The sequence below is a fragment of the Coptis chinensis genome, chromosome 4, assembly GCF_015680905.1.
Source record: "Coptis chinensis isolate HL-2020 chromosome 4, ASM1568090v1, whole genome shotgun sequence".
NCBI lineage: Eukaryota > Viridiplantae > Streptophyta > Magnoliopsida > Ranunculales > Ranunculaceae > Coptis > Coptis chinensis.
Window position 1 is genome coordinate 100,486,609 of NC_141459.1, and position 24,241 is coordinate 100,510,849.

At 33.7% G+C, this 24,241-nt stretch overlaps 1 protein-coding gene, 2 long non-coding RNA genes and 2 pseudogenes across 5 annotated transcripts; 3 read left to right on the plus strand and 2 right to left on the minus strand.

Moving 5' to 3' along the window:
• The first annotated feature begins 122 nt into the window (after positions 1-122).
• Positions 123-2,133, plus strand: LOC147506239 (putative receptor-like protein kinase At1g11050 pseudogene; annotated as a pseudogene). Its single transcript, XR_015221133.1, has one exon. The product of XR_015221133.1 is annotated as a putative receptor-like protein kinase At1g11050 pseudogene (transcript).
• A 108-nt stretch (positions 2,134-2,241) lies between these two features.
• LOC147506240 (elongation factor 1-alpha-like) lies at positions 2,242-5,062 on the minus strand (annotated as a pseudogene). The gene is made up of 7 exons (XR_015193657.1): positions 4,652-5,062; positions 4,465-4,566; positions 4,352-4,384; positions 4,126-4,268; positions 3,187-3,401; positions 2,590-3,077; positions 2,242-2,392 (listed from the first exon to the last, which is right to left on the minus strand). The product of XR_015193657.1 is annotated as an elongation factor 1-alpha-like (transcript).
• An 859-nt stretch (positions 5,063-5,921) lies between these two features.
• LOC147506241 (uncharacterized) lies at positions 5,922-7,026 on the plus strand. The gene is made up of 4 exons (XR_015193659.1): positions 5,922-5,975; positions 6,062-6,249; positions 6,362-6,429; positions 6,514-7,026. It is a non-coding gene; the product is annotated as an uncharacterized LOC147506241 (long non-coding RNA).
• Positions 7,027-11,963: 4,937 nt separating this feature from the next.
• LOC147506242 (uncharacterized) lies at positions 11,964-15,909 on the minus strand. Its single transcript, XR_015193658.1, has 6 exons — positions 15,580-15,909; positions 15,171-15,213; positions 13,444-13,531; positions 13,243-13,321; positions 12,071-12,128; positions 11,964-11,993 (listed from the first exon to the last, which is right to left on the minus strand). It is a non-coding gene; the product is annotated as an uncharacterized LOC147506242 (long non-coding RNA).
• A 225-nt stretch (positions 15,910-16,134) lies between these two features.
• On the plus strand, positions 16,135-17,683 carry LOC147506243 (uncharacterized). Its single transcript, XM_086558485.1, has 5 exons — positions 16,135-16,209; positions 16,563-16,592; positions 16,709-16,936; positions 17,078-17,368; positions 17,464-17,683. The coding sequence occupies exons 2-5, from the start codon at positions 16,585-16,587 to the stop codon at positions 17,567-17,569; spliced, it is 633 nt and encodes a 210-aa protein (XP_086414611.1). The 5' UTR covers positions 16,135-16,209; positions 16,563-16,584; the 3' UTR covers positions 17,570-17,683.
• Positions 17,684-24,241: the final 6,558 nt, after the last annotated feature.

Genomic DNA, 24,241 nt, shown 5'->3' on the forward strand with positions numbered 1-24,241 from the left:
ATATTTCGTTTGCTATTTCATTGGTATTTTGTGGAACGTTGATTTTTTATTTTGCAACCAAATTTTTGTAAGGGTTCAGTATATAGTTTTGAGGATCCATTCTCGGCAACAGAAGTTGACTCCAAAACTTCCCTTCTCTTCTCTTCCTCGCCTGCTACTGTTTAGTTTCCGTTGATGCTGCTATCGATTTCAGTTATGTAGAAACCTTCCCATGGGACAAGTCTTTGTGCTTAGACAACCAAACGCAATGCTGCCAGTCTCTACTCAGCGTGTTTGGTATAGGTCTTGCGCAGCATCTCAAAGATACAAATATGTTCCAACTACCAAATGCAATTTCTTCCTCTGATTGCATTAGAGATTTCCAAACTAAGCTTACGGCATTGTCCTTGCAGCAATCCTTGGCGCTGACATGCTTTAATGATACAAACGCGTTTGCCATTAAAGCTTCAAGTTGTGCAGGAATAGTTACAAGAGATGATTGGGTGCAACAATCCAACTGGACGAGTTTTGTAAAGGAGACGTATCGGGCTTGACCACTTGCAGCTCATGCCTTGCGGCTGGTATGAAGGTAACTTCACAGTTGGTGTCCTTCGACAAAAATGCTAGCGACAAGTGTTTTTACTTCACGGTTTTATATGCTGCTGGCATTGTCAACGAACTTGGTCCTGATGATACTAGAACTGCTTCATGCATACTTGGCTTACAACTGGCCGGCTCAGCCATTGGAAAGATGTCCAAAGGTGTTGATAGTAAACATTTCAAATTGTTCTTTGGAGTTGTCGTTGGTGCTTTTGCAGCTGCCATGGTCTTATTGGGACTAGTCATGGTTTATCGATTTTGGAATAAGCGGCAAAAGCACAAGGAAGGTCATGTGAAATTTGTGAGCCATGCCAAAGCCACTTTGAAACCCCATACTGGTGCTATATGGTTCCAGATAGGAGAGGTTAAACTTGCTACAGACGGGTTTTCCCAGAGAAACTTGATTGCTGGATATGGAGTGGTTTACAAGGGAACTTTATCAGATGGGACTAAGGTTGCTGTGAAGAAGATTATGGATTTGGATTCGAAAAGGGGCGAAGAGTTCTTCAATGAGGTTGAGATAATCAGCACCATAAAGCATAGGAATCTCCTCCCTCTTAGGGGTTGTTGCGCAACTAGTGATGATTTGGAAGGTAAACAAAGGTACCTTGTCTACAATTATATGCCGAAAGGCAGCCTCGACGACCATCTTTTCAACTCCAAAGTTATTAACAATAGCAAAAGTTGGTTGAGTTGGCCTCAACGGAAGAACATAATCATAGATGTTGCAAAGGGACTTGCCTACTTGCATCATGGAATCAAGCCTGCTATCTATCACAGAGACATAAAGGCCACTAACATACTCTTTGATAATGAAATGAAGGCAAGGGTGGCAGATTTTGGATTGGCCAAACAATGTAAAGAAGACCAGTCTCGTCTTACAACCCGAGTTGCTGGGACGTATGGTTACCTAGCACCTGAGTATGCTCTGTATGGGCAGCTAACAGAGAAAAGCGATGTTTACAGCTTTGGCATTGTAATTCTTGAGACTATGAGTGGAAGGAAGGTTCTTGATATGTCATCTCCGACGTCGCTGCTGATCACCGATTGGGCCTGGATGCTCACAAAATCAGGGCATATATCAGAAGTACTTGACGCATCAATACGGGATGGAGGTCCAAGAGGGGTTATGGAGAGATTCGTCCTTGTTGGGATTCTTTGTGCGCATGTGATGGTTGCTCTTAGGCCTACTATTTCAGAAGCATTAAAGATGTTGGAAGGCGACATTGACATACCCAGACTTCCAGACAGACCATTGCCACTCAGTCACGAGTCCTTCCGATCTTCTTTGCTTAGCAGTCGGTCAACATCAACAACCACCAGGCTGAGGTAGAGCAATTTAGCAGCATCAGCAGAACGAGTTGGTGTTTTCCACCAAAATCTGCAAGATGTTGTTCGTGGATACACAAATGGACCCACTATTAGCACATCAATTAATGCACCAGAAATATGCTAGATGCTCCTTCTCTAGTAATTTTGGACTACCAATTTTGATTTTTTGGTTTGTACATATCAGTAAACAATGGTTCATATCATTTAGTACTTTACTAGTTCTTCGGCCTGTGCGTAGGCTAATCTATTTGAATTGGTAGAGTTTACATTTAAGGAAGTACATAAGAGCAACAACAGATATAGAAGTGTAGTAATATAGATACGGTTGTATATGAAAGTATATATTACATACTAAGCCATCTGAATTCTTGTACAGAGTAAAGAATTGGATAGTATACAGGCATCATAGATGAAGTATAGGAGTATGAGATAGATGATTGTCCCTGGAATCTTTAGGAGTAGTCCTACCATCCTTCCATACCTACATATACATATATGGAAACAACCAAGCTTAATTTAAGTTGGAAAAGTGGTCATTAGATGTCCTTAGACTCACAATTAAAATGAAATGTTCTACTCTAAACGTTGATACCTCCAAACCAAGGCAAAGAGCATGTATTTAATAAGAATTAAACTTTAAGACTATTGCGAAAAAGAATGCTGCGAGTTAGAACTTACTGTGAGACGCCAATTGAACCCGCCGATAATTGAATGAAAGCAACATTCTTCACATTAAAACCAACATTGTCACTGGGTAGCGGTTCCTGAAGAGCCTCATGGTGCATTTCGGCTGATTTAACTTCAGTGGTCTATCCAATAGTGCCAAAGGTGATAACAATACCAGGTTTGATCAAACCAGTCTCGACACGACCAACCGGCACAGTTCCAATACTACCAATCTTGTAAACATCCTGAAGTGGGAGATGTAGAGGCTTGTCTGTGGGTCTCTTGGGTTCTGAGATCAAGTAAAAAGCTTCAAGGAGGGATGGGCCCTTGGAACAATCAAGGTTGGTAGACCTTTCAATCATGTTGTCAACCTCAAAACCAGAGATGGGAACAAAGGGTATTTCATCAGGGTTGTACCCAACCTTCTTCAGGTAAGTAGAGACTTCCTTGAAACTTTCCTCATACCAATCCTTAGAATAATTTGTAGTAGTGGCATCCATCTACACACACAAGATTCAATTAGGAATCTGTTGAATATACCAAGCTTCATAAAGATATTCACATAAACATAAACACGTCAATAAAGCTGTTATACACTTATACTTATACCTTGTTGAGATCAAGTCAAGTTCCTCAAAGAGGGATGGACCCTTGGAACAATCAAGGTTGGTAGACCTTTCAATCATGTTGTCAACCTTAAAACCAGAGATGGGAACAAAGGGTATTTCATCAGGGTTGTACCCAACCTTCTTCAGGTAGGTACATACTTCCGTGAAAATTTACTCATACAAAGCCTAAGAATAATTTGGAGGAGTGGCATCCATCTACACACAAAAAATTCGATTAGGAATCTGTTGAATATACCAAGGTTCATCAAGATATTCACATAAACATAAACACTTTAATAAAGCTGTTATACATTGTAACAACAACAAATCATCAGCTTCACTCCCCGAGTGAAGGCAAGTAGAGTGTCCTCACTGGTCTGACCATCCTTGGATATACCGCCGTTAATGTCGGGCCGAGCATATACACAGGTAAGCACAAATGAAAAAAATGTCATGATCAAATGGCTTTTGTGCACATGAAATAGGTAACTTTCTTACCTGCACCAAAATGTCAATGCAACTCAAAGACTCCGCAAGAATAGAAGCTGCCGGGGGTGTCAAAGCACTGTGATAGACATATAGCATACATCAGTTTAATGGAGAGGGGGGAAAACATTATATTAGCTCCAACTGGAAAAACTTAACAAAGGTGAAAAACATTATAAGCCTTATAGCATAAGATAAGACACAAAGCTTTTATAATTTTTTTTTACTGACAGAGCTAATATAATGAAATAACATTCTGATTTTGATAGAGGTAATATTATTAGTAACAAATAAAAATGTAGACTGTATGATTGTCATTTATGTCCTAATAGATATAAAGCTAACAAAAAAGTTTTATAGGATAGGATTCAAAACTGTTGCACAATATCTAGGATCCTACGATAAGGTGTAGCCTACATTAACATAGTTACATAGATATGAAACGAAAACTTACATCAGCACTGTGATTCAACAATGTTTGAAGTGCTTCATGCTTTCCAGCACCCGATCTTTGTAGAGGAGTTCCAAGACTTGAGTCAATGTTCACCTCAGAACCTCTCAAAAGTAGTAATTCGAATTCGAATAACTGGTAGTCTCCTGTGATAATACCAACCCAAGTTAGTCATTCAAAGCAATAAAGAACATCATTTGAAACAGAAAAATTGACAAAGGAAAAGGACCTTTTTCAGCAACATAGTGCAATGGAGTAAAGCCTGCATCATCTGTTGTATTAGGATTGGCCACCTTATCCAGTAAGTAAAGTGCAGTACGTGCCCAAAAGTGAATTTTATACCTTTGAGAATATTATGCAAAGTCCAAATATAAGAAAAGAAGTTGGATTGTATTCACAAATGTGAGGGTTGTGGCTGATCAGCGTCGGCATTAGACCCAGAATCTGTAAAAAAGAAACCCCATGAATGCAACACTACTATATTAGGTTGTAAAGCTCGTAATAGCAACATTTTAAAATTATTGAAAACCTCTCTGTAAACAATGTTTTTTGTATAACCCAGTTTCTCACTTGTCAGAGTGATTGAACAAAATTTTACGTCCATCATCAGACAACGTCCGTGATACAGCAACATATATCACAAAGACAGGTTTCGACAAATAAACTCCAACATATTAATAAATAACGATATATCACAAAATAATCGTAAGCTTTGGGTGATAGAATGACTGAACACATTTTTTTTTTATAGAGTCTGTGTATATCTGTAAATGAAAAATAAGGGGAAGAAAAAAATAACAGATTAGAAATCAGTGAGGGATTGAAATAGGGAATTTGCAGTGAGGGATCGAGTAGTTTCTACTCAAGTACGTGTTGTAATGCTTGGGGAAGGAAATAGAGAGTGAGTGAAACGGTACGCTCTGCGGCTATTACTATAATTTTTTTTTAATTTTTGTTAAGATGACGTGGCACTATGAGAACACGGTAAAGGACAGCCCTCTAGTAGTGTTAATAGATAGATGGATTCATACTACATTTCTTTCATTAATCAATTACAAGGTTCCAGACTTCCTAGTTCCTATTATATATACTAGGTAAGTGCACGTGCTACGCACGTTAAAGTTTAAAGTTATGGAGGGCAATTAATTTGGTTAAATTGATTTCAAGTCAGTGTCGTGGATTATATATCGATTTTTTTTTATATGACCGGGTTGCTGAAGTTAAAGTCTGATATTGTGGGTTTTATTAGGAAATGGGTTTGGAGTTTTAAATAGAAATTGGGCTTTTGTACGTGATTGTCCAAGGCCCAGTTGATTACTTCTGACACGTGATGCGACCTTCAGAATTTCCTTAACATTTGTTTCTCTTCGTGATGAAAGGTAAAACACTTGTAAACATTTGATTGAAAAAAAAATTCGGTGTTAGTTTCATGCAAATGATGTTGTTATATATTAGAGAGAAGGTTGGAAAGTAAAATAGCACTGCTCCTGTGTATTTGTTTACTTACTATATCTGATAAAGTTAAAAATGTCTGATTCAGATCTCTTGATTAGTAGTGATGAGGATTTATTGGGTGGTATAAATGAACCAATTGAGATTAGTAGTCTTTGAATATTCAAGCAGTAGTGAATGTTCATTAAATACTCAACTTAATTATGACAATTGGTTTATGATTGTAAGTTTAATATATAAACAGTTTTTTTTTTTTTTTTTTTTTTTTTTTTTTTTTTTTTTTTTTTTTTGTGCTTTCATAAAAGTGTATATAGTTGCTTGATGATGGTTTTTGTTTTAACAAAATTTGAGGAAAGCGTGATATCCCTTCAGAAGAAAAAGGAATCTAATACTCATGAAAAGTAAAGTTGACATATTGATGAATTTAATGTTGTTAGCAGCATTTGTTTTTTTTATTAACTTGTTTTTTTTTTCGCCTCATTTTTAGCATTTAGATTATCCAAAGCTGGTTTAAGTAAATCAAAAGTAGGTGAGCTTAAAAAGCAACGTTTAAATGGAGTTGGGGTAGGGTGGAAGAAAAGAAAGAAGAAAAATCAAGGGTATGAATTTCGTTCACCTACAGGTGAATTGAAAATGGTTGTTTTAGCTTTAAGGGCGCCGACTATGGATATCAAAGTACGTTGTTATCTTCATATACATTTTGGGTTTAATTGTATACTGCTTAATTGTTACTTTGATTAAAAAATCTTGTAATAATTGTTTGTTTTTGTTTAATCATTTATTGTAGGATTCTTTTGAGAAGCATACTTGTGGCTATGGGAAATTATGTGCTAATAATACTTATGGGTTGAAAAAGTAATTGGATTTTATTTTATAGTTCATATTTTTTTTATTTATTTTTTCATTTATAAATAGATATTTTTTTTGTTGTTGTTTTAGATGTGTGGAAGGCTTTGGAAGAAAATAAAAAGTGGGTTAAAGCTCTGAGTTGGAGTTTAAGCTTGTTGAAGAAGGAACGTATTAAAAAGGAGCTATTTAAGTTATGAGTATGCAGAATATTTAAGTTGTTCATGTTAAGAATTTGAGTAGTGTGTTTAAAAAGGTTGAAATGTTGATGCTGTATGTATTGTTGTGGGGAGGGGAAGTATTAGATGTAGTAATGGTTTATATGGAAGAGTGTTAGATAGTTGGTAGTCTGATGCAATAATGAATATAATATAAGTGTTAACCACTAATTTACAATATTGATATTGAATTTAATGTGTAAGTATGTATTGACAAAGCAAACATATTATTAAGGAGGTCAAAGGTGGAAGTTTACTTAAGTTAGGTACAAAAAAAAACAAAAAACAAAAATTATGATTGGTATATATATATTCAGAAGGAGTAAGTGGATTATGTTTGGGAAAATGTTGACCATGAAAAGGGATTGATAAAAAAAGAAAAAAGAAATTAAACATAATATTTAATAATTAACATAATTAAGTGAAAAAGGTACATATTACAGCTGAGATAGCAGAGAGAAAAGCAACTTAACACACTATATTAACAGATGGGATAGCAGAGAGAAAAACAACTTAACACACTATATTAACAGTACAAAGTGGACTTTGTGTAAGTATCTTGATTGAGAGCCCATTTGCTTGATTAAGTTCTTGTGATTCTATTTGCTTGATGAAGCTCTTGTAATAGGATATATTTTTGTAACAGTGAAGAAACTATTTTTGTGTTGTCTGTTGAACTCATCTATTTTTAGTTGAAAGATAGCTTTATATCCAATAAGATTTTGAAAGAGCTCCAAAGAGTATTTCAAAGACCATTGTCCCAGTATACAATCAATTATTGTAGACATCAAGTTACTGTAAATGAAAAAATGTTGAAATTTAGACAAATAATTGTAGCTTTGTACCTGTGATTCAATTATATGTAGCTCATTTTCAGTTTTATGTAGAAGTGTAACAGCTTCACGGAATGCAACAACTCGTGCTTTTGAAGTTTCGTCGATAATTTCCATTCTCAAACGGTACCTGAGCATTTGAAAATATTTAGTATGTATAAGTGATAAAATGTATGATGTTAACTGTGTATAGTTATATTACTTTTTTTTTATCAGGAGTTACTCCATCGTTGGGCATTAAAGAATATCCTGATCTTAGTAACTCGATTTAGGACAACTTATACATCCAACATAAAACCATCCATCATCAAAAGTATAGTGGAGATAGTTGCTTCACATTTGAATTGAGTAACCTAAACGTAATATCGTTAATAATGTCTGAAACCATAATATAAACAAAAAAATTCTATATATATATTTTTTGAGTACCTGTAACGGAATATCATTTAGTGACTCGAGAATATCAGATAGGGTAGTTAGCTCCTGCGATGATGTACCTTCAGTTGATTGGGATAGTGATTGAGGAGGTTGTACTTGTAATTGTTGAGGTTCTTTTTGAATTGGACTATATAACAGAAGACAATTTCATCATTAAAATGTTAAGTTGCAAATATTTGTTTAACTTAAATCTAATTTTGCTTTAGCAATGATACCTGTTTTTAATAATCGCAACTTCTGGAATGTCTAAATTAAGATAAAACTTTGTTGCTGATGTAGAGGATAGTACATATTCACCTGTCGTATATAAAAGATGATATTATTTTTAAAAGATGGTACAAAATATATTATGATATATAAAGTAGATATATAAAATAATAATAATTTGATTATATATGACAGTACCATTATCATATTTAAGAGCTGTAGAAGCAACAGTGAGAATCGATTTATTTGAATTTTTCTAGATTTTGTGGCGATCGAGTTGTTTGGCTGCATTGCCCCAAAGAGTAACTTTTAACAGATAGCCCCTACATGTAAAAACTTTGTTACTATATGAATTTAGAAAAATATAAGTGAAAAATTGTTAGTAATATTAGTATTATTAGTTAACTTACTCTTCATTTAGAAGTTCAATTTCTTTAATAACGGTATCAAGCCATTATTTTTCTTGATCGATCTTGCTTGGTTCCACACATGGATTCGATCCAACTACATCTGTAAAAAGACATCAAAATTTTTAGATTATATTTTGATGTATAAAAATATATAAAAGCTTAGCTGAAATCAATTATATATTTGATGACCTATTAGATGTCCGGTATTGAACTGGTTTGGTATATCGAGAAAAGGGATGAATGAGAAAGCATATTCGAAATGGAAGATTATCGTATTTTGAGGTTTAATTTTTGTAGTCCATTTGAAGTATATAATCCATTCTCCAAAGAATTAAATTACGGGAATTAACTGCTCTATAAGGAGTGAACCCTTCGATATAGTAAATGCGATTTTCTTCGATTTGATGTCCTAAACTTTGTTTCAACGCTTTAACGGGATTTTTATGTGTATTATGTGGCCTGATATTGGTAAGAAAAATAACAAATGGGTTAGAGTAAGATATTAATGTTAATCATAATTAAGTTGTTTAATAGGTTTAATGTGAATAAATAATAAAACGAATTATATATGTACATGTTCATCAAATAGTAGCATGTCGAAACTCTTGAATTGATATGTTGTATAGTCAGTTGTTTCCCAAATTCGAGCAACTCGTACAACTATTTTCCAATTGCCATTACCAATAATATCATTAACACAGTGATGGTGAGCATAAGACATCCTGGTAATAATGAGAAAGATTGAAAGGTAGGAAGTTTGGGATGAATATGTGATTGTGATCTTATTTAGAGTGAGTTATAGTGTTATGTTTGATATTGTATGGTATCCTTGAGACTGCGTTAAACTATACGTAGATATATATAGAGCCACCTAAATATGTTTAGAATGAAAAGGATAAATTGAGCCGCTTCATTGAAATTGTAAAAAGCCTGTGAATGTAAGGCAAATAGGTTAGTAGGTAGGATATATGATCAGGTGTATAAACGTGGGTTTATGGTGATGTGTAGATATGTGAGGGGAAATGGGTAAGGTAAAATTATAGATAAGGTGATGTGTCAATATAATGAATATATGGGGGAGTGGGTACGCATGAAATTTGGGGTAGTGTGAAATGGGATAAAGTTGTTAGATTGTCAGGTGGGAAGAGGGAGGGAAAGATATATGGTTGCCAACATCATTTCTATAGACAATGTGAGAATAGAACAACGTGACATGTGGAGCAAGAAGTGACGGGTGGACTCATGCATGTTATGGTTTATACAATGCTTTGTTTGTCTCGTAGCTTTTAACTAAGGAAGGTTTCAACTAATGCTTTATACTTGTAGCAAGAAGGAAGTGTGAGCGTGTATCAATTTGGTGTATTTACTTGACATTTTCTCGGACATTTCTTTTGGTTTGGATTAACATGCTTTATAGAATAATTCGTTTGTCTCGTAGATTTAAATAGTTAGGAGAGTTAACTAAGGCAGGTTCCAACTAATGTTTTATACTTTTGGATATATATATGAATGCCTATTTATAGGCATACGATATTAGATGCAACAAAATGATATCAGTTTATTTATATTGTTAGATTTTTTTTCCTTGAGTTTGAAACTATTTATTTTCAATATAAAAGAATAGTATAAAATATAAAACGACTTAACATGGTTAGATGCTGTTATGGGTTTAATTATATATTTAGAAGGAAAGTATTTTGTTATAATGATCTATTCTCTCATAAAAGTTGATTTTTTATGATGAAATCGACTTGTGGTGAATTTAGTACTGAGTATTACTTTTAAGTGTTTAAACACAATTAAACTTGTATTTCACCAAAGTCAATTTTATCGAATTGTCAAGTGCTTAAGTTTGGGGCATATTTGTTGTTAATGTCCTAATCTGTTCAAAAATATCTGGGTACAAAAAAAAAAATCGACAATGTTGTTTTGAACATTGAAATGTTACAATGTAGCAGAGAAAGGCACATGAACAGGAGATGGTTTTATTCAGATAATCAAGATGATTGAAGAGGTATGAAATTATATATAATAATGGAGTTAGTGTTTTTATAATGAGAAAAATATTGAGAAGTAGAAATTTGTTTTTGTTCAAGAGGTGTGTGGTGTTAATTTGCTTGTAAGTATTTAATTATTAGAATGACTTAGGTTAAGACATGGTTTATTATGTATTAAGTGTGAAACTGTATGGGGAGGGTGCATACTTTATCAATGTTTTTTTGTTTTTGGGGGTGTAACAGTTAGTTGTGGAAGCTATGTAGTAATTATTTTGATTTTTTTAAATAATTGAGGTGAAGTTTGGTATGTAGAGTTTCTTCAACTGTTTAGTGATTGTTTTATTTGGTGGTTGTACCGTTATAAATGAATGTACTATTCGACGTTCACAATCTGTGGCTAACTGACGTAGAAGCAAGAGATGGGAGTTAACGACGATTTCGATTGGAGTTGAAAAACCATAGGTTCTTCATTTGTTTGGTATGAATTTACTTTCAGTATTTGTTTGGTATGAATTTGTTTGTTAAATCATGGTTACTAATAGAGAATTTCAAGAGTTTGAAGATTCATTTTTCAGATTAATTTTTCGGTTAACCCAGTACTTTTTTTTGAGAGGTGAGTACTATGGAAGGAAGAGTAACACAACACTTTTTTTTTTTGAGCTGAACAACTGGCTAAAGTCTACATAATAGATGCTTGTCTGTTAAATAAAATAACGAAATAGTGATGCGCTAATGTGGCCCAGTTGAAGGTAGCTATCATCTTAAATGGATAACAAAATTAGACCACTTCTAATTTGGGTTAGCAGAGTTAACTTTTGCTGAATATTGCCTATTTGTAAGTGCAAAGCTAACAGGTTGTCTTTGAACTACCGATGAGTGGTGAAAATTAATCGTTATAACCTCTCTCTTTCCATATGATATGCGTGTGGACACTGCCTCTGGAAAAATTCCGTCAAGCTATTTTTGACATTCTAATATTGTGGAGGTCGTCTTAAGCATGTGAAGCTAAAATAGGAAAAGTGAATTGAACTGAAGTTATAGTAGAGTAACAAAAGTTAAATGAAAGCAACACTAATGCATTAGCTGTTAGTTGTCTCCTGGAGTTGACATAATGAAAAGGCAATCCAACTGAAGTGACTAAAGTAATAAAATTTTAGGGAAAACAATAGTGATGCACTACTTAGTAGTTTCCTGGTGAAGTTTACATATTGAAATAGAATGAACAAAATAACAAAAAGTATTAATGTCATAGGCTGCTGGAGTGAGCAGATTATTGTGATTACTTTCATAAGTTGATATTCATCCACTTTCATTATTTGGAGTTGTTTGGCGCAGGGGTATTTAATGGCCATTATATCCCAAGAATAAGATGAAGGGCATGAGTTCTCTTTTCGCTATCTTTCAACTATACTTTGTTCATCGACGCGTCTATCAATCGGATCATTTGAATGCTGCAATCCATTACGCGGCCTAAGTAGACAAAAACACAATTAAATAGGAATGAATTGAAAGTTTTCAAATAAAAGCAATATCGATATATTACTTACTATTTAAGCTTCAAATCTATCTCCAACGGAGACTCGCAAAGTGGTGGTGGCAGACCAGCTGTAGATATAAAATTAAGCAATTTTTGATCATATAAATGCCTTTAGTCATTGGTAACATATTGAAATAAGTAATATGTTTGGTTTTCTCCTGGGAACAGAGGGATGACTGAGCAATGTAATCGGACTCGTGATCATTATTGGACAAAGCATGATATCTAATACTTTTTAGTAACGTATCAATTTTCTACCCCAGATAACTATTTAAGTTTGATAGAGTAACTTATGTAAGTCTGTTCCTCAGGTGCTGAGCAATCACATGGCTTTATATTCAAAGTATATTGGGATTTTTTAAAATAGTCCGCAATTAATTTTACGAAATATGTTGTACTATTTGGTTTAAAGAAGAGGATAACAACAACGATAATGATTGTGAAAAAAAAAATACCAAATAGACGACGATAATAGAGAATGAAAGAAGAGTTCTCTAAACCCTTGTTTGGATTTAATTAAAGAATGCATGCTCTTAAAAACTTAGAATTAAGAAACGAAATTGTTAGCTTTAAAACTCCTAAAGTCGATTCTCCTCTTGTTATATTGAAAATGATGAAAAAGAAGGTTGTAACAATATATGTGAGAGGCAGGTTTGATAAGCAAAAGTAACGATTCTTTAAACAGTTGATGTTTTTGAATTACACCACCCCTTGGTTGGTTAGTGTACTCAAGTTTAACGGTAGAAACTTCGATGGTCTGTCTTTTGTTAGTAGCTGCCTTTCCTACTAAGCTTTTGGCTATTATTAGAAGGAAGGGCTTACTTGTTCCCGAAAAAAATGAAGGAAGCAAGAAAATTAAGTATAATTTGTTACCGAAAGGGATGAAGAGTGTAAAACATATTATGTAGCCCCCTGTTTAGTGCATACTATATTAACCATGCAAAGGCCTAGACTGTTAGTGAACAATAAGATAGTGCGGAAATTGGAATAGTTAGGGAAAAAACAATTGTACTTTGGACATTATGCATCATTAAAAAAAAAAAACAATCCAATTACTTAAAGCATATAAAAGCATAAATTCGATTTTGAAAATTCGAGGTAATAGCATATATTGCAATCAAATTTTAATCACATTAATTAAACATTTTCTAAACCCATTAATGCAGATTTTTTTTTACATACCTCGTATTTGTGCTTGTTCGATGCATTTCAGGTTTGTACCCATTATCCTGCTTATTCCGTTTTACAATAGGTAAGTACCCTATAAAACATATCATAAAGTCAATAATCATTTCCCTATTCAACCCATCCTTTAATAAACAAATAATAAAACATTAAGATCATTCCAGAAAAATTCATAAAGAAAGATTGAGTTGTCTATACCTAGTAGCTATTTACCAAGCACAATATAGACGAAGTCTCAGTCGGCCGATCGCTATATGTGAAAGTTGTGCGCATGCTTCCAAAATGACTGAGTTGAAAGGGAAGGTCTTATACAAAAAGTTAGAACTAAAGTCTAGTAAAGATGTATAGTCCTACTATTATAGAAAAGATAGGCAAATAAAGCTTAAGTGTTGTATAATAAAATACTCATAACCATTTCATTCTTTTTCAAAGTTATGCAACATAATGTGTACCATCTTAATCTAAGTCGTCAGCCGTCGCATATATGTAACACAATGTAACAAACTATAGATAACCTATTTGTGTAGTTATGTGACTTTTTAATGTCGCTAGTTATGCAGCATGAAACGTATTATGCATGTTTCCAGAAACTGTGCATAGAAGTTTCAACTCTTTCCATCTTTACTTGGTTTATGTTATGACAAAGTTCAAAGAGAAAAACTACATAAAAGAATAGACCCCTAAGGTGTGTATGTCACAGGCGAGAGTTTAAACTAAGAGACCCTAGTTGGTAAGGTTCCCAAGTTGTTTAAAACATAAGTAAAGTAACCTCTAATAAAATAATAAGCAATTAGCTTGGAATGTATAGTGCTAAAATTATGAAGTAAAAACTTACATCATTAACATTTAGATCTATATGCATTCAATCTACGTTAAAATTCATTAATTTTTTTTTGAAATGGAATTGTTATTACCTTGAACTTCTTACTCTATTCCAACAACGGAAAACCAAAGTTTATAGCTAAAATAAAATAGCATACAAATATATTTTTTACAAAGAGCGGAAAAGTCCTCTTCGAGTAATATTGTATACACTAAACCTTAACTACCAAACAAACCAACAAAAAACGAAGTTCACCGTCGCAAATCTCAATTGGTTATCGAGAAAATAGAATTAAAAACAAAAATTGGGGAAAAAAAATAGAAAACATTTTTAGATACTACAGGTTTGCAAGTAAAACCCGAAAAGCTATTTTGACGCTTCTAAAAAAGAAAGTAGTAAATCTTGAGAAGGCTTTCAAAGGGCTCGCATTCAAATTATGATCATTCAGCTTGATAAGGAAACAAAAAAAAGCCAATTCCTCTAATAGATAAATTGTTGAATGGGTTAAATGAAATTTGGTGTGATCGCTGCAAAATTGTAAGAAACTAAAAAAAAAAAATATAACAAAAATATCTAAAGAGAAGTAATCAACAAGAGAGAAAATTAGAGATCTCTATTTTATTTATATATATAAATTTTTTTGGCATGTAGCTTTTAAGAGAAAGTGAATGAGGGAAGAGTTGATAGAGATAAAAGGGTGCATAAGAAGAAAGACGACTACTTTTGTAGCCTTTTCACTGGGTACAAATGGTAACAAATCTGGTGTTAATGTGAAGAAGTTCCTTGTGATCAATTGAGCAAAGGTCAGTAGCTGATTTTCGACTTTAATTTACACAAAAGTATAGGTAAAAGTAAATGTGTTAAGAAGATAATAGGGAAGTAATAACAATAAGGTTTTTAGTTAGTATAGCAACCACAACAATTCCCTCTACATTGGAGAAGACACTTTCTTGAGAAGGAATTGGGGATACATAGGCATATAGTATGACAGGATATGCATTTTAGGTAAAATATTGATAGCATGCACATGTCACCTACACGATCTGATTTCAAGACGAAAAACACAACAAAAACTGTAAACCAAAAGTAAAAACACACTGACCTCAGTTGTGCAGCTTTGACAGCTTGAACTGCAGCAACTACATCTTCAATAACAACACAATCGAAAATAATTATATATATTAGTAAATTGATATTGTTAGAAGTGTCAGGCTAAACTATAACAGTCGTCGGCCGACCATTAGAGCATCAAATTTCATACTAAAAATATGGTTAAAGTTGAGCAATCATATGGACTGTTTAGGTACATGGCGTGTGCTGACTATTATAGCCCAAGAATAAGATCAAGGGCATGAGGTCCCTTTCACTATCTTTCAATTATATTTTGTTTACTGACATCTATTAAGCAGTCTTTTGAATTCTGAAATCCATTACGTCGACTAATTAGACAACACAAAAATTAAATATGAATGAAAGTTTTCAAGTAACAACAATATCTATATATTACTTACCATTTCAGCTTCAAATCCAAGGAAGACTCGCAAAGTGGTTGTGGCAGACCGGATGTAGATATGAATTAAGAAATTGTTGATGATAGAAATGGCTTAAGTCATTAGCAACAGAGTGAAATAAGTGAGCGATGTAATGCGACTCCTGACTATTATTAACTCGTGACCATGCTCAGACAAAGTAGGAACCAGCAGAGATATTCAAGTGGACAGTGAATGGTTAGCTTTCTATGGAATTAGAATGTGATATGGTACCTTATTTTGCCGATATGATTTTTGGGAATAATGAAGTAGTTCATTTTGTGACTCCACCCCCCACACTATCCATCTGTTTTCTCGACATTGGGTTTTTTTTTTGAAAAGCCCAAGTAAAGCCCATTAGATAGAAGCTTTTCCTTAGTTGACCATTTGCTTTAGTCAAATCCAAATAATAGTAGGTATCGACCACGTTGTTAATTTAATTAGGTGTTAAAAATTTTATGAATTTTGACCGCATCCGTATGGGTAATAAAGCGGAGAAATTAATATCATTGTTTTGTTGGGAGTCTATATTATCGTTCGGTTTATAGGTTTTCCCGATACCATCAGTGTATCCACAGACCATTAGTTCCAATTTCTCCAAAGAAGTTACAGGTAAACCTTCTTCCTTCACTTCCAATTTTTCAATGTATCCATTCCCATTCAAATTTTCACCAAACCGCACTGCAAATCGCCTAGACCCTCTAGGAAAATCTCTCTTCGCAGACACACTCCTCTTAAACTTATAAGATTGAATATCAAAGACAAAACTACCCTTTCAACAATTTTCTAATAATCTCGTCGTCATAACTACATTACCATTTACTTTATGTCCATCATTTACAAACCCAACTAATGACTTTCCCATTTTTAATCAACAACTGGTCAAATTACTCTAGTGAAAAAAACTAAATGTATGTGTGTATGTTGTTACATGATATACTGAATGTAGTGTATTTTTTTTTCAGGTTATTTTGGAATTCTATCAAAATGGAAGTGTAAGTTGAGTTATTTTTGTATTAGTATCCATTTATTTTTATGTTTAAATGTTTATTTTTGTTATAATTACTAATTTTTTTGTCTATTTATTTTTTTATTTTTTTATGTTTTGTAGAGATTGTTCGTGTAAATTTCGTAATTTTTTTTGTTGTCCAAAAGACAAATGGTCAGTAGAATCGCATGTTCAATATAATTATGAGTGTATTACTGTTTTCGGTTTTTTTGAATATCTGATTTTAAAAATCAAGCAGAAGAGGCGTTGTATACACCGTGGTGGGTCTAATATTTATGCAAATAGTGAAACTCAAAAGGCGGTTATGAGGATGAGGAACATATTAGATGAGTAAGTTTTTATTTATTTATTTATTATTTATTTATTTTTGTAATTTAATTACTTATAATGTTATTAATTTGATTTTGTGTGTGTGATTTTTTTATTTATTTATTTATTTATTTTTTTTTTTTTTTTTTTTTTTGTGTGAAGTGTTCGTGTTCGTTCGTATGCTATAAAGATGTTCTGGATAAATAATGAAATGGATAATCTAGTCGAGTATTATGAGAAAAACTTTGAAGGATTAACTTTTTTGAACTGTATGGAATTTTTGGTTGAAGTTCTTACGAAATATATTAATTTGGATGAATCTGATGAAGATGCTGTTTGTCCTCGTCTTAAAATGAAGAGCATTCAAGAACTTTATGATGAAGGAACTTCAAGTGGTTGGAATGTGGATGCTAAAAAAAAAAAGAAGTATTTAGCAATAAAAGTTGTTGATAGGTAATTTTTCTTTTATATTACCTATTTGCCGTTTATTTTTTTTCCTCTTAATTTCTATTTTAGCTGAATGGAATATTATATGTTTTATTTAACAGGTTGAGTAGTTGGTCTGCATCAGAAATAAAATGGATAGGAAAGGGCAAGGTTGAAGCATATATGGTGGTTGCTGATCTAATTGTGGATATTGTTAAGAAACACTAACTGTTGTTCTGTTAGTTTTAGAAAGTTGGTGTTAGTTTTTTGGTGTTTGGATGTCAGTTTTTTTTTTAGAATTGTAATATGTATAGTATTTATGGAGATAAAGATTGTGTTGTTTGGCAGTAGATTTTTGAGTTAATTATGCCTTTAAACTCTATTAGACCTGTGGGAGTTTGTATGCATGGTTATTGGTTATTTCTTTATATAGAGCTATTTTCAGTTTCGAGTTTGCAAAAAATCCAAATCGAAATGACATGCTGATAAGTACTATTTGTTTATGGTATTATGTAATAGCTTCAGTTATCAAGTCTTTGGCGTTGTTTTAGGATGCCGTCACAAACTAAAGTAGTAAATCAGTGTTTTGTGAAAACTATGAATAATAGGTATTGAAATAGGGTGAATTGACAATGAATCGAAACAGAGTATTATTGAGAAAAAATCGAATCAGAATAACCAATGAAGAGTATACGCGGAGGCAGAAAACACGAAACTGATACTCTGGGCCCAACATGATTAGTTAGCAACCTTTTAAATTACTATGCTAGAGTGGTTCACCACACTGCATAGGATAAGTTTTCATTATATATGGATATAAGGAGTTAACGTCATAGTAGTTCAAATTGTAACCTAATGGCTTATACACATAAGAATGACCACCGTAGTAACCACAACGAATGAATCCAACTTCGTTCTTACTTGCTATATGGATAGGGAAAGTACGTGGATTGTAATACAAAATACGAAATATCATCATTGATAGCGATGACAATGTCAAGCAATTTGTTATATCCACTTTGAATTGAGTCCAATAAATCTCTTGAGCCTTCTGCATAACACCACCTAACAAAAGAATATCCTGGTTCATATAGTCCAACAATAAAGATATCTGAGTTTTAAGAGTTGACACTGCAAGTCGTCATGAGCGATAGTGCCTTTTGAACCTAATTCAGGACATAACGTCTTAGCCAATGTGGATATAGCGCTGATGCTATGGGTTCAATCATTTACAGGTATGCTAAATGTGGAGATAGTGCTGATGCTATGGGTTTGAGCACGTCAGGAAGTCTTATCCTTGAAAATTCTCTGTAAGTCGAACTGACGCAAGTGGTAACCAAATAAATTAAGGAGAAGCAGTCCATATAAAAACAGTCTGATAACGTCGAAGTCTGATCCTTCAAAATTCTCTGTAAAGTCGAACTGACGCAAATGGTAACCAAATAAATTAAGGAGAAGCAGTCCATATAAAAACAGTCTGAATAAGATTTAAAAAAAACAAACACAACACAGTTAAAGAAAATAATATCTTGACAAATTTCTTTAGGATCACGTGGAAAAAAACACACAACGAACACACTTCCTGATGTAGAGTCACAAAGAAACATTATAGAGTTATGTAGTATGCTAGCATAGCACTCAGTTAGAGTGAAATTGGATTGAAGATAAATCTCTTCCATGGGGAAAGATAATTTTTATCTATCTCGCTTGGCAACCGTGGTCGTTCTTCATCTTGTATGCTTGTCTCTTCACCAGCAAAGTCCAAAGCATCCTGGAAATCCTTAGCTACTGTTAGCCACAACACATTGCAGGGGAGCATAACTATTAGCTAGATTATCACTTCCAAGACCACCACGCCTGCCTTTCCGAGGCCCAAAGCCCATACCCACTGTGAGCAACAATTATAGTGTGGGCAGCTCCACATACAATTTGGAGGGATTAATAACCTTAGAGCCATATTCATTACACGGAATGTACATATAGAGAAGCGCATCTCCAACATCAGTCAATGTTGATCCTTGACATGTTGCAAAATCTAGCCAAATCCATGCCGACAATGTAGCGTTAGTTTTAGCATCTTTCCTTTCTACAAAGTGAACTCCTCTTTGTATTCTCGACAATATTCAGAAGATAGACATATTTTTTGAAAATGAATTTCAAATACTTGATGACAATGGATGATGATAGAGGGATGCGGCATAAAATAAGAATAAATCTAGCTAGATACAAAAAACTAACCCGATAAAATAATGAGGTTGAATTACATAGGAGACTTCACCAAAGAAATAAAGCACAAAAAGCGAGTGAAGCTTATATAGGCTGTAGGCATGTTTGCAAAAAGTAAAGAGATGCATTGTTTGAAACCCAAGCACTTTGGGAATGATTGGCTCATAGAAGATAATGACATTCATCCCTGAAATTGTTGGAATATTTGCAAGAACCAATGTGATGATCAATCGGGGTCTATATTTTTTATTCAAGATTGTTTTCTATGGTCATTAAGCTTTCTAAAATCAGTCTATATTTACTCCCAACAAATCATTCAACTCTTGACAATGTTATATGTGGCACGAATATAATGTGAACCAGCAGGGCTAAGAAGAATGGATCTATCCAGGGTCGCATGTTTCAAGTCGATGAAACACTATAACAAAGATCCCAAAACTATATAAAAAAATGCATAAAACAACATAACCTAAAACCCGTTGCCTATCTCCATTCAATTCCACAAAATAACACATTTTTAACACAATCAAAACTATTAAAGTAAATTAAGATAAGGAGGGCCCAACAAACTCGAGACACATGGCAAAGAAAGAGTCTCACATATATTTTGCATTATAAATCTGCATATATGTACCGTAATCCATACATTAATGTTGTTAGGTAACAGATACCACTAATTTTGTGACTGATATTTGAAAGGGAGTATATAAAAAGTACTAAACTCACCTTCCATTCATGCATGGATCAGTCAAGGATCTATAGAAATAATCACCAGATTGATGCAGATGGTTAGTTCTTATTTACATTAGAGTGGCTATATACCAATATAGATGAGATGAAACTCGAGGAGCTAATGGAAGTATTTCCTACAGGAACTTTATATAGGGAATAGCCCTCATAAACAGGCCATCCATACTTACCACCCTTTGGTGATCGATTCACCTCTTCATATTTTACCTATATGACAATAAGTTAAAAATTAATAATATATGAGAAGTTCTACGATTTGTTCTTGTAATCGGGATCCTTGAGAAATGAATAAGTATATACTTTCAAGAAAGTTAAAAAGCTAATACTATATTTATCTTAGAATGAGAGTAAGTAAGAATAAAGTCTAAGAGGAAGCACAACAGGTTTATTTGGAATAAAGAGTTAACGAATGGTGCAAAGTGATAGTTCAAATTTTCATTAGAAGGGAATGGGGAAAAATAGTGAGCTATTCATCAAATACAATAGTTGAGGTTCTGATGGTGAGAGGTAACTTTTTGATGTGACGAAACAACAAAATTGGTATATGTTATCATCCACACTGAAAGTAAAAAGATTTCTAAATTTGGTGTAATGCGTACGGAAGAGGTGCACTTCTCCTCCCAGTTAGGCTGCCTAATTTTGGTGGCCACTAATTTCTCTCTACTCAAGATTTTAAAGTGGGATACAATTAACTAATAAAATTGAAACGAAAACATCCATTGAGTATTGTACTATATTGTTCGTTAACTAATAATTTGAAGATTATAAAATTGCAAATACCTTATCTTAATTCATGAAGCAATATAAGAAGTGACTTTGGACGCAATACTGCCCCTTTCTTGTGCAATTGGGTTATGCTAAGAACATCAAGGCTTTGTTTTAAAGATGAATATGTATGTACATGTATAGTTGTCGATCTGAGACAGAAACAATCTGATGGTTCCCTTATTTGGTATCTACAATATGAGTAATATGAGGTTAGCATGCACAATTTATGGGGGAAATTAACTGAGCAACAATGGTGAAAAAGGGTAATGTACCAGTAGTAATAGCAGTCGTCTTTGTTCTTGATGCTACCAGTAGTTTTCATTGGACCTGGCAGTTCAATTTGTATCGGCAAATAAATCCCTCGAGCAAATCTGTATTTTGACCTACATTTGGTTTCTTATAGTTGCGATCATAAATCTGTAACAGGGTTAGTATGATATATGATATGTATTAACTTTCTTTGTAATCATAATAGACTTGAAAGCAGCAATGTAAATCAATATTAGTATATATGTGTTGTTTTTAATTATGTACGGACAGGATAATATAACATATTCAGTTAGAATATCAATATAAATAACATTTGGTTTAGAAACACGACAATGTAGTAGTCCGCTTCTATCAAGTGGCTTAATAGCCAAAGATAAAGCATATAAGGATCACCTGTTGTAAGTAGGATTTATATTCAAATGTAAATGCAAAAAGAAAAATGTAATCAGTACAACAATTAAGAAAAGCATACACATGATGTCATCTTTACCTCATCTAAAAAATGGTATTGTGGCCGGTCAGAATTCTCCATGGCGTAAACTTTCCAAGAAAGTGGCAAAGGGTTTTGTCCTCGATCAAATCAAGGCTCTAGCCCCAAGTCCCCAGTTTGCATGATGATATCAATGGCCCTGTCACACATATTGTAAGTGTTAGATGGCCGTGCAGAAGTGGGAATTAAACTACAAAATGCATGCTAATATTTCTGAAAATATTCATCAATGGACCAAAGCGACTTCATATTTCATTAAATCAACTTGCCTCCTTTGAAAAGGGATTTTAAGTCTTTGCAAAAGCAAGTCGCTCCATCCAGTCTACAATCCGAACCACTTTCATTTAAAATTATCCTTATAATTTTAGAGCCAACTTGTGTAGTAGTAAACGCCGATGTAGATATAGAATTAAGAAATTCTTGATGATTTAAATTCCTTGAGTCATTGGCAACATAGTCAAATGAGTAGTATGCTTGTTCTTCTCCTTGGAATACACGGATGATTGATGGATGTAATTCAACTCATCACCATAAGCGCATAAAAACAGGAAGGGCTTAGATGTTAAATTGGACAGATGAATGGTGACCCTATTATGCAATGAGAATGTCATCACGGTACTTTTAATAATATTATCGACAATGCAAGATTGACTACTATCGCCAATGTGAAACAGCATGGGTGGTGAGAAGCATGGATCTCTCCGGGTAACATATTTTTAGTAAGATGACTCACTCTAATAGTTCACAAGAGCTTATAATATGTTATACATGCATCAATCTTTTTATTGCAATAGTAACATGAGCCATGTTGGGTAGTCCTTGGGGAAATCTCGACTAATACCAAAACATTGCCACAAATGGGTAGATCAATCACTTATATGTTTTAGTGTTCTGTTCAGAGGCTAAAAAAACATGGGGATGTGTCATTGTTTCTTCATCCCAGGTAAAGAAACTTGTTTAACATAGCAGGTTACCAAGAGGAGATTCTTTACGCACCTTGTAGGTGTATTATGCAAACGTCGGTAGGGGAAGTGAAAGCTTGAAAGAGTTGTACGACCCCAAAATAAGATAGTGGGTGCAAGACCTTAAGTTGACATTACAATGACAATGTATCGAGGGCTATGATTTCTTAAGCATGAAAAATTGAAAAATCGTTAGATATCGTTTTTACTTATTTTGGTGATAATATTAAAAAATAAAAATTGGGATATATCGAATATCACCGATATATATCGTTGTCAACAAAATCGATCAAAAGTCAAACTGGCATCCAACCAAGTCAAACATATATATATCAAATATGTCAGGAATATATCACGATATATCTTTATATCGGTTTTACCGATATATATCGATTTAAAAAAATATTAAAATTTTGGAGCCGATATTTCGGATTTTTCAAAGTCAGATTGCTGAAAAAATAATATATGTCGGCATTTTTTGATAAAGCGACCGATATTTTCGGCCTTGGTCAAAACAAAGGGATGCGGGGAACATTGAGCTTAAGGGTTTGTGCGGAATCCTCAGTCCTCAGTCCTCAGTCCCTCACCCTTTGGCTACTGTTCGATGGGTGTTGTGTGTGTGTGTGGGTTTTTTTCCTGGATTTTTACATGCTCAATGACATATTATGTGATTGACTAGACAATAATGCAAATTATGCTTGAATCTAAATTCGATCAATACTTTAAAGGCAAATCTGAACCAAATACCTAATCCAAGCACAAATTGTAGAAAATAATTCCAAGACTGGGTAAACCATTATTTTCTTCTTCAAAGCTGCTTTGTCTTCCCTCCAAAACATCTAGTTGTTAGTTGCCTTACGTTTCACTGGGCCCAGGTGCCAAATTTTCCATTTTCTTGTTTTGGGGTGACTAAAAATGCTATTTTTCAGGTAATATTATGTTTTGTATTGAAGTTTTAGATTTTTGGTATTTTAAATGTTCGTATATATAAGATGGGCATTTTGTTTATTTCAATTGGTTTGATATACTAAATACGTTGGAACACACTAATTTTGTGTTTGTGCCTGTTCCCGTTGTTCTACCCAATGATTAATATGTCTTTTAGAATTGAGGTCTACGCTGTTAGTGTATAGAACAAAAGTTTGTTGTCTGAAATTGAGGTTAGAGAACGATAATGGAGAACGATAATGGATTGTGGCCACGTTATCAACGATAATGCAGACTCGATCAAAAGTGAGCTATCTACGTGATATACTGGTATTACCGTTATTACCCACTTGTCCGATGGAAAAGGATTGTGTCACATTTGTTTTTGGTTATATACTTATATTGCAGTGGCCTGAATTGGTTTTAAAGTTTTAATGAACCCGGCCAGAGTTTTTGTAAACAATAATCCAGTGGCTATAGAGTATAATTAACACTTGGCAATACGAG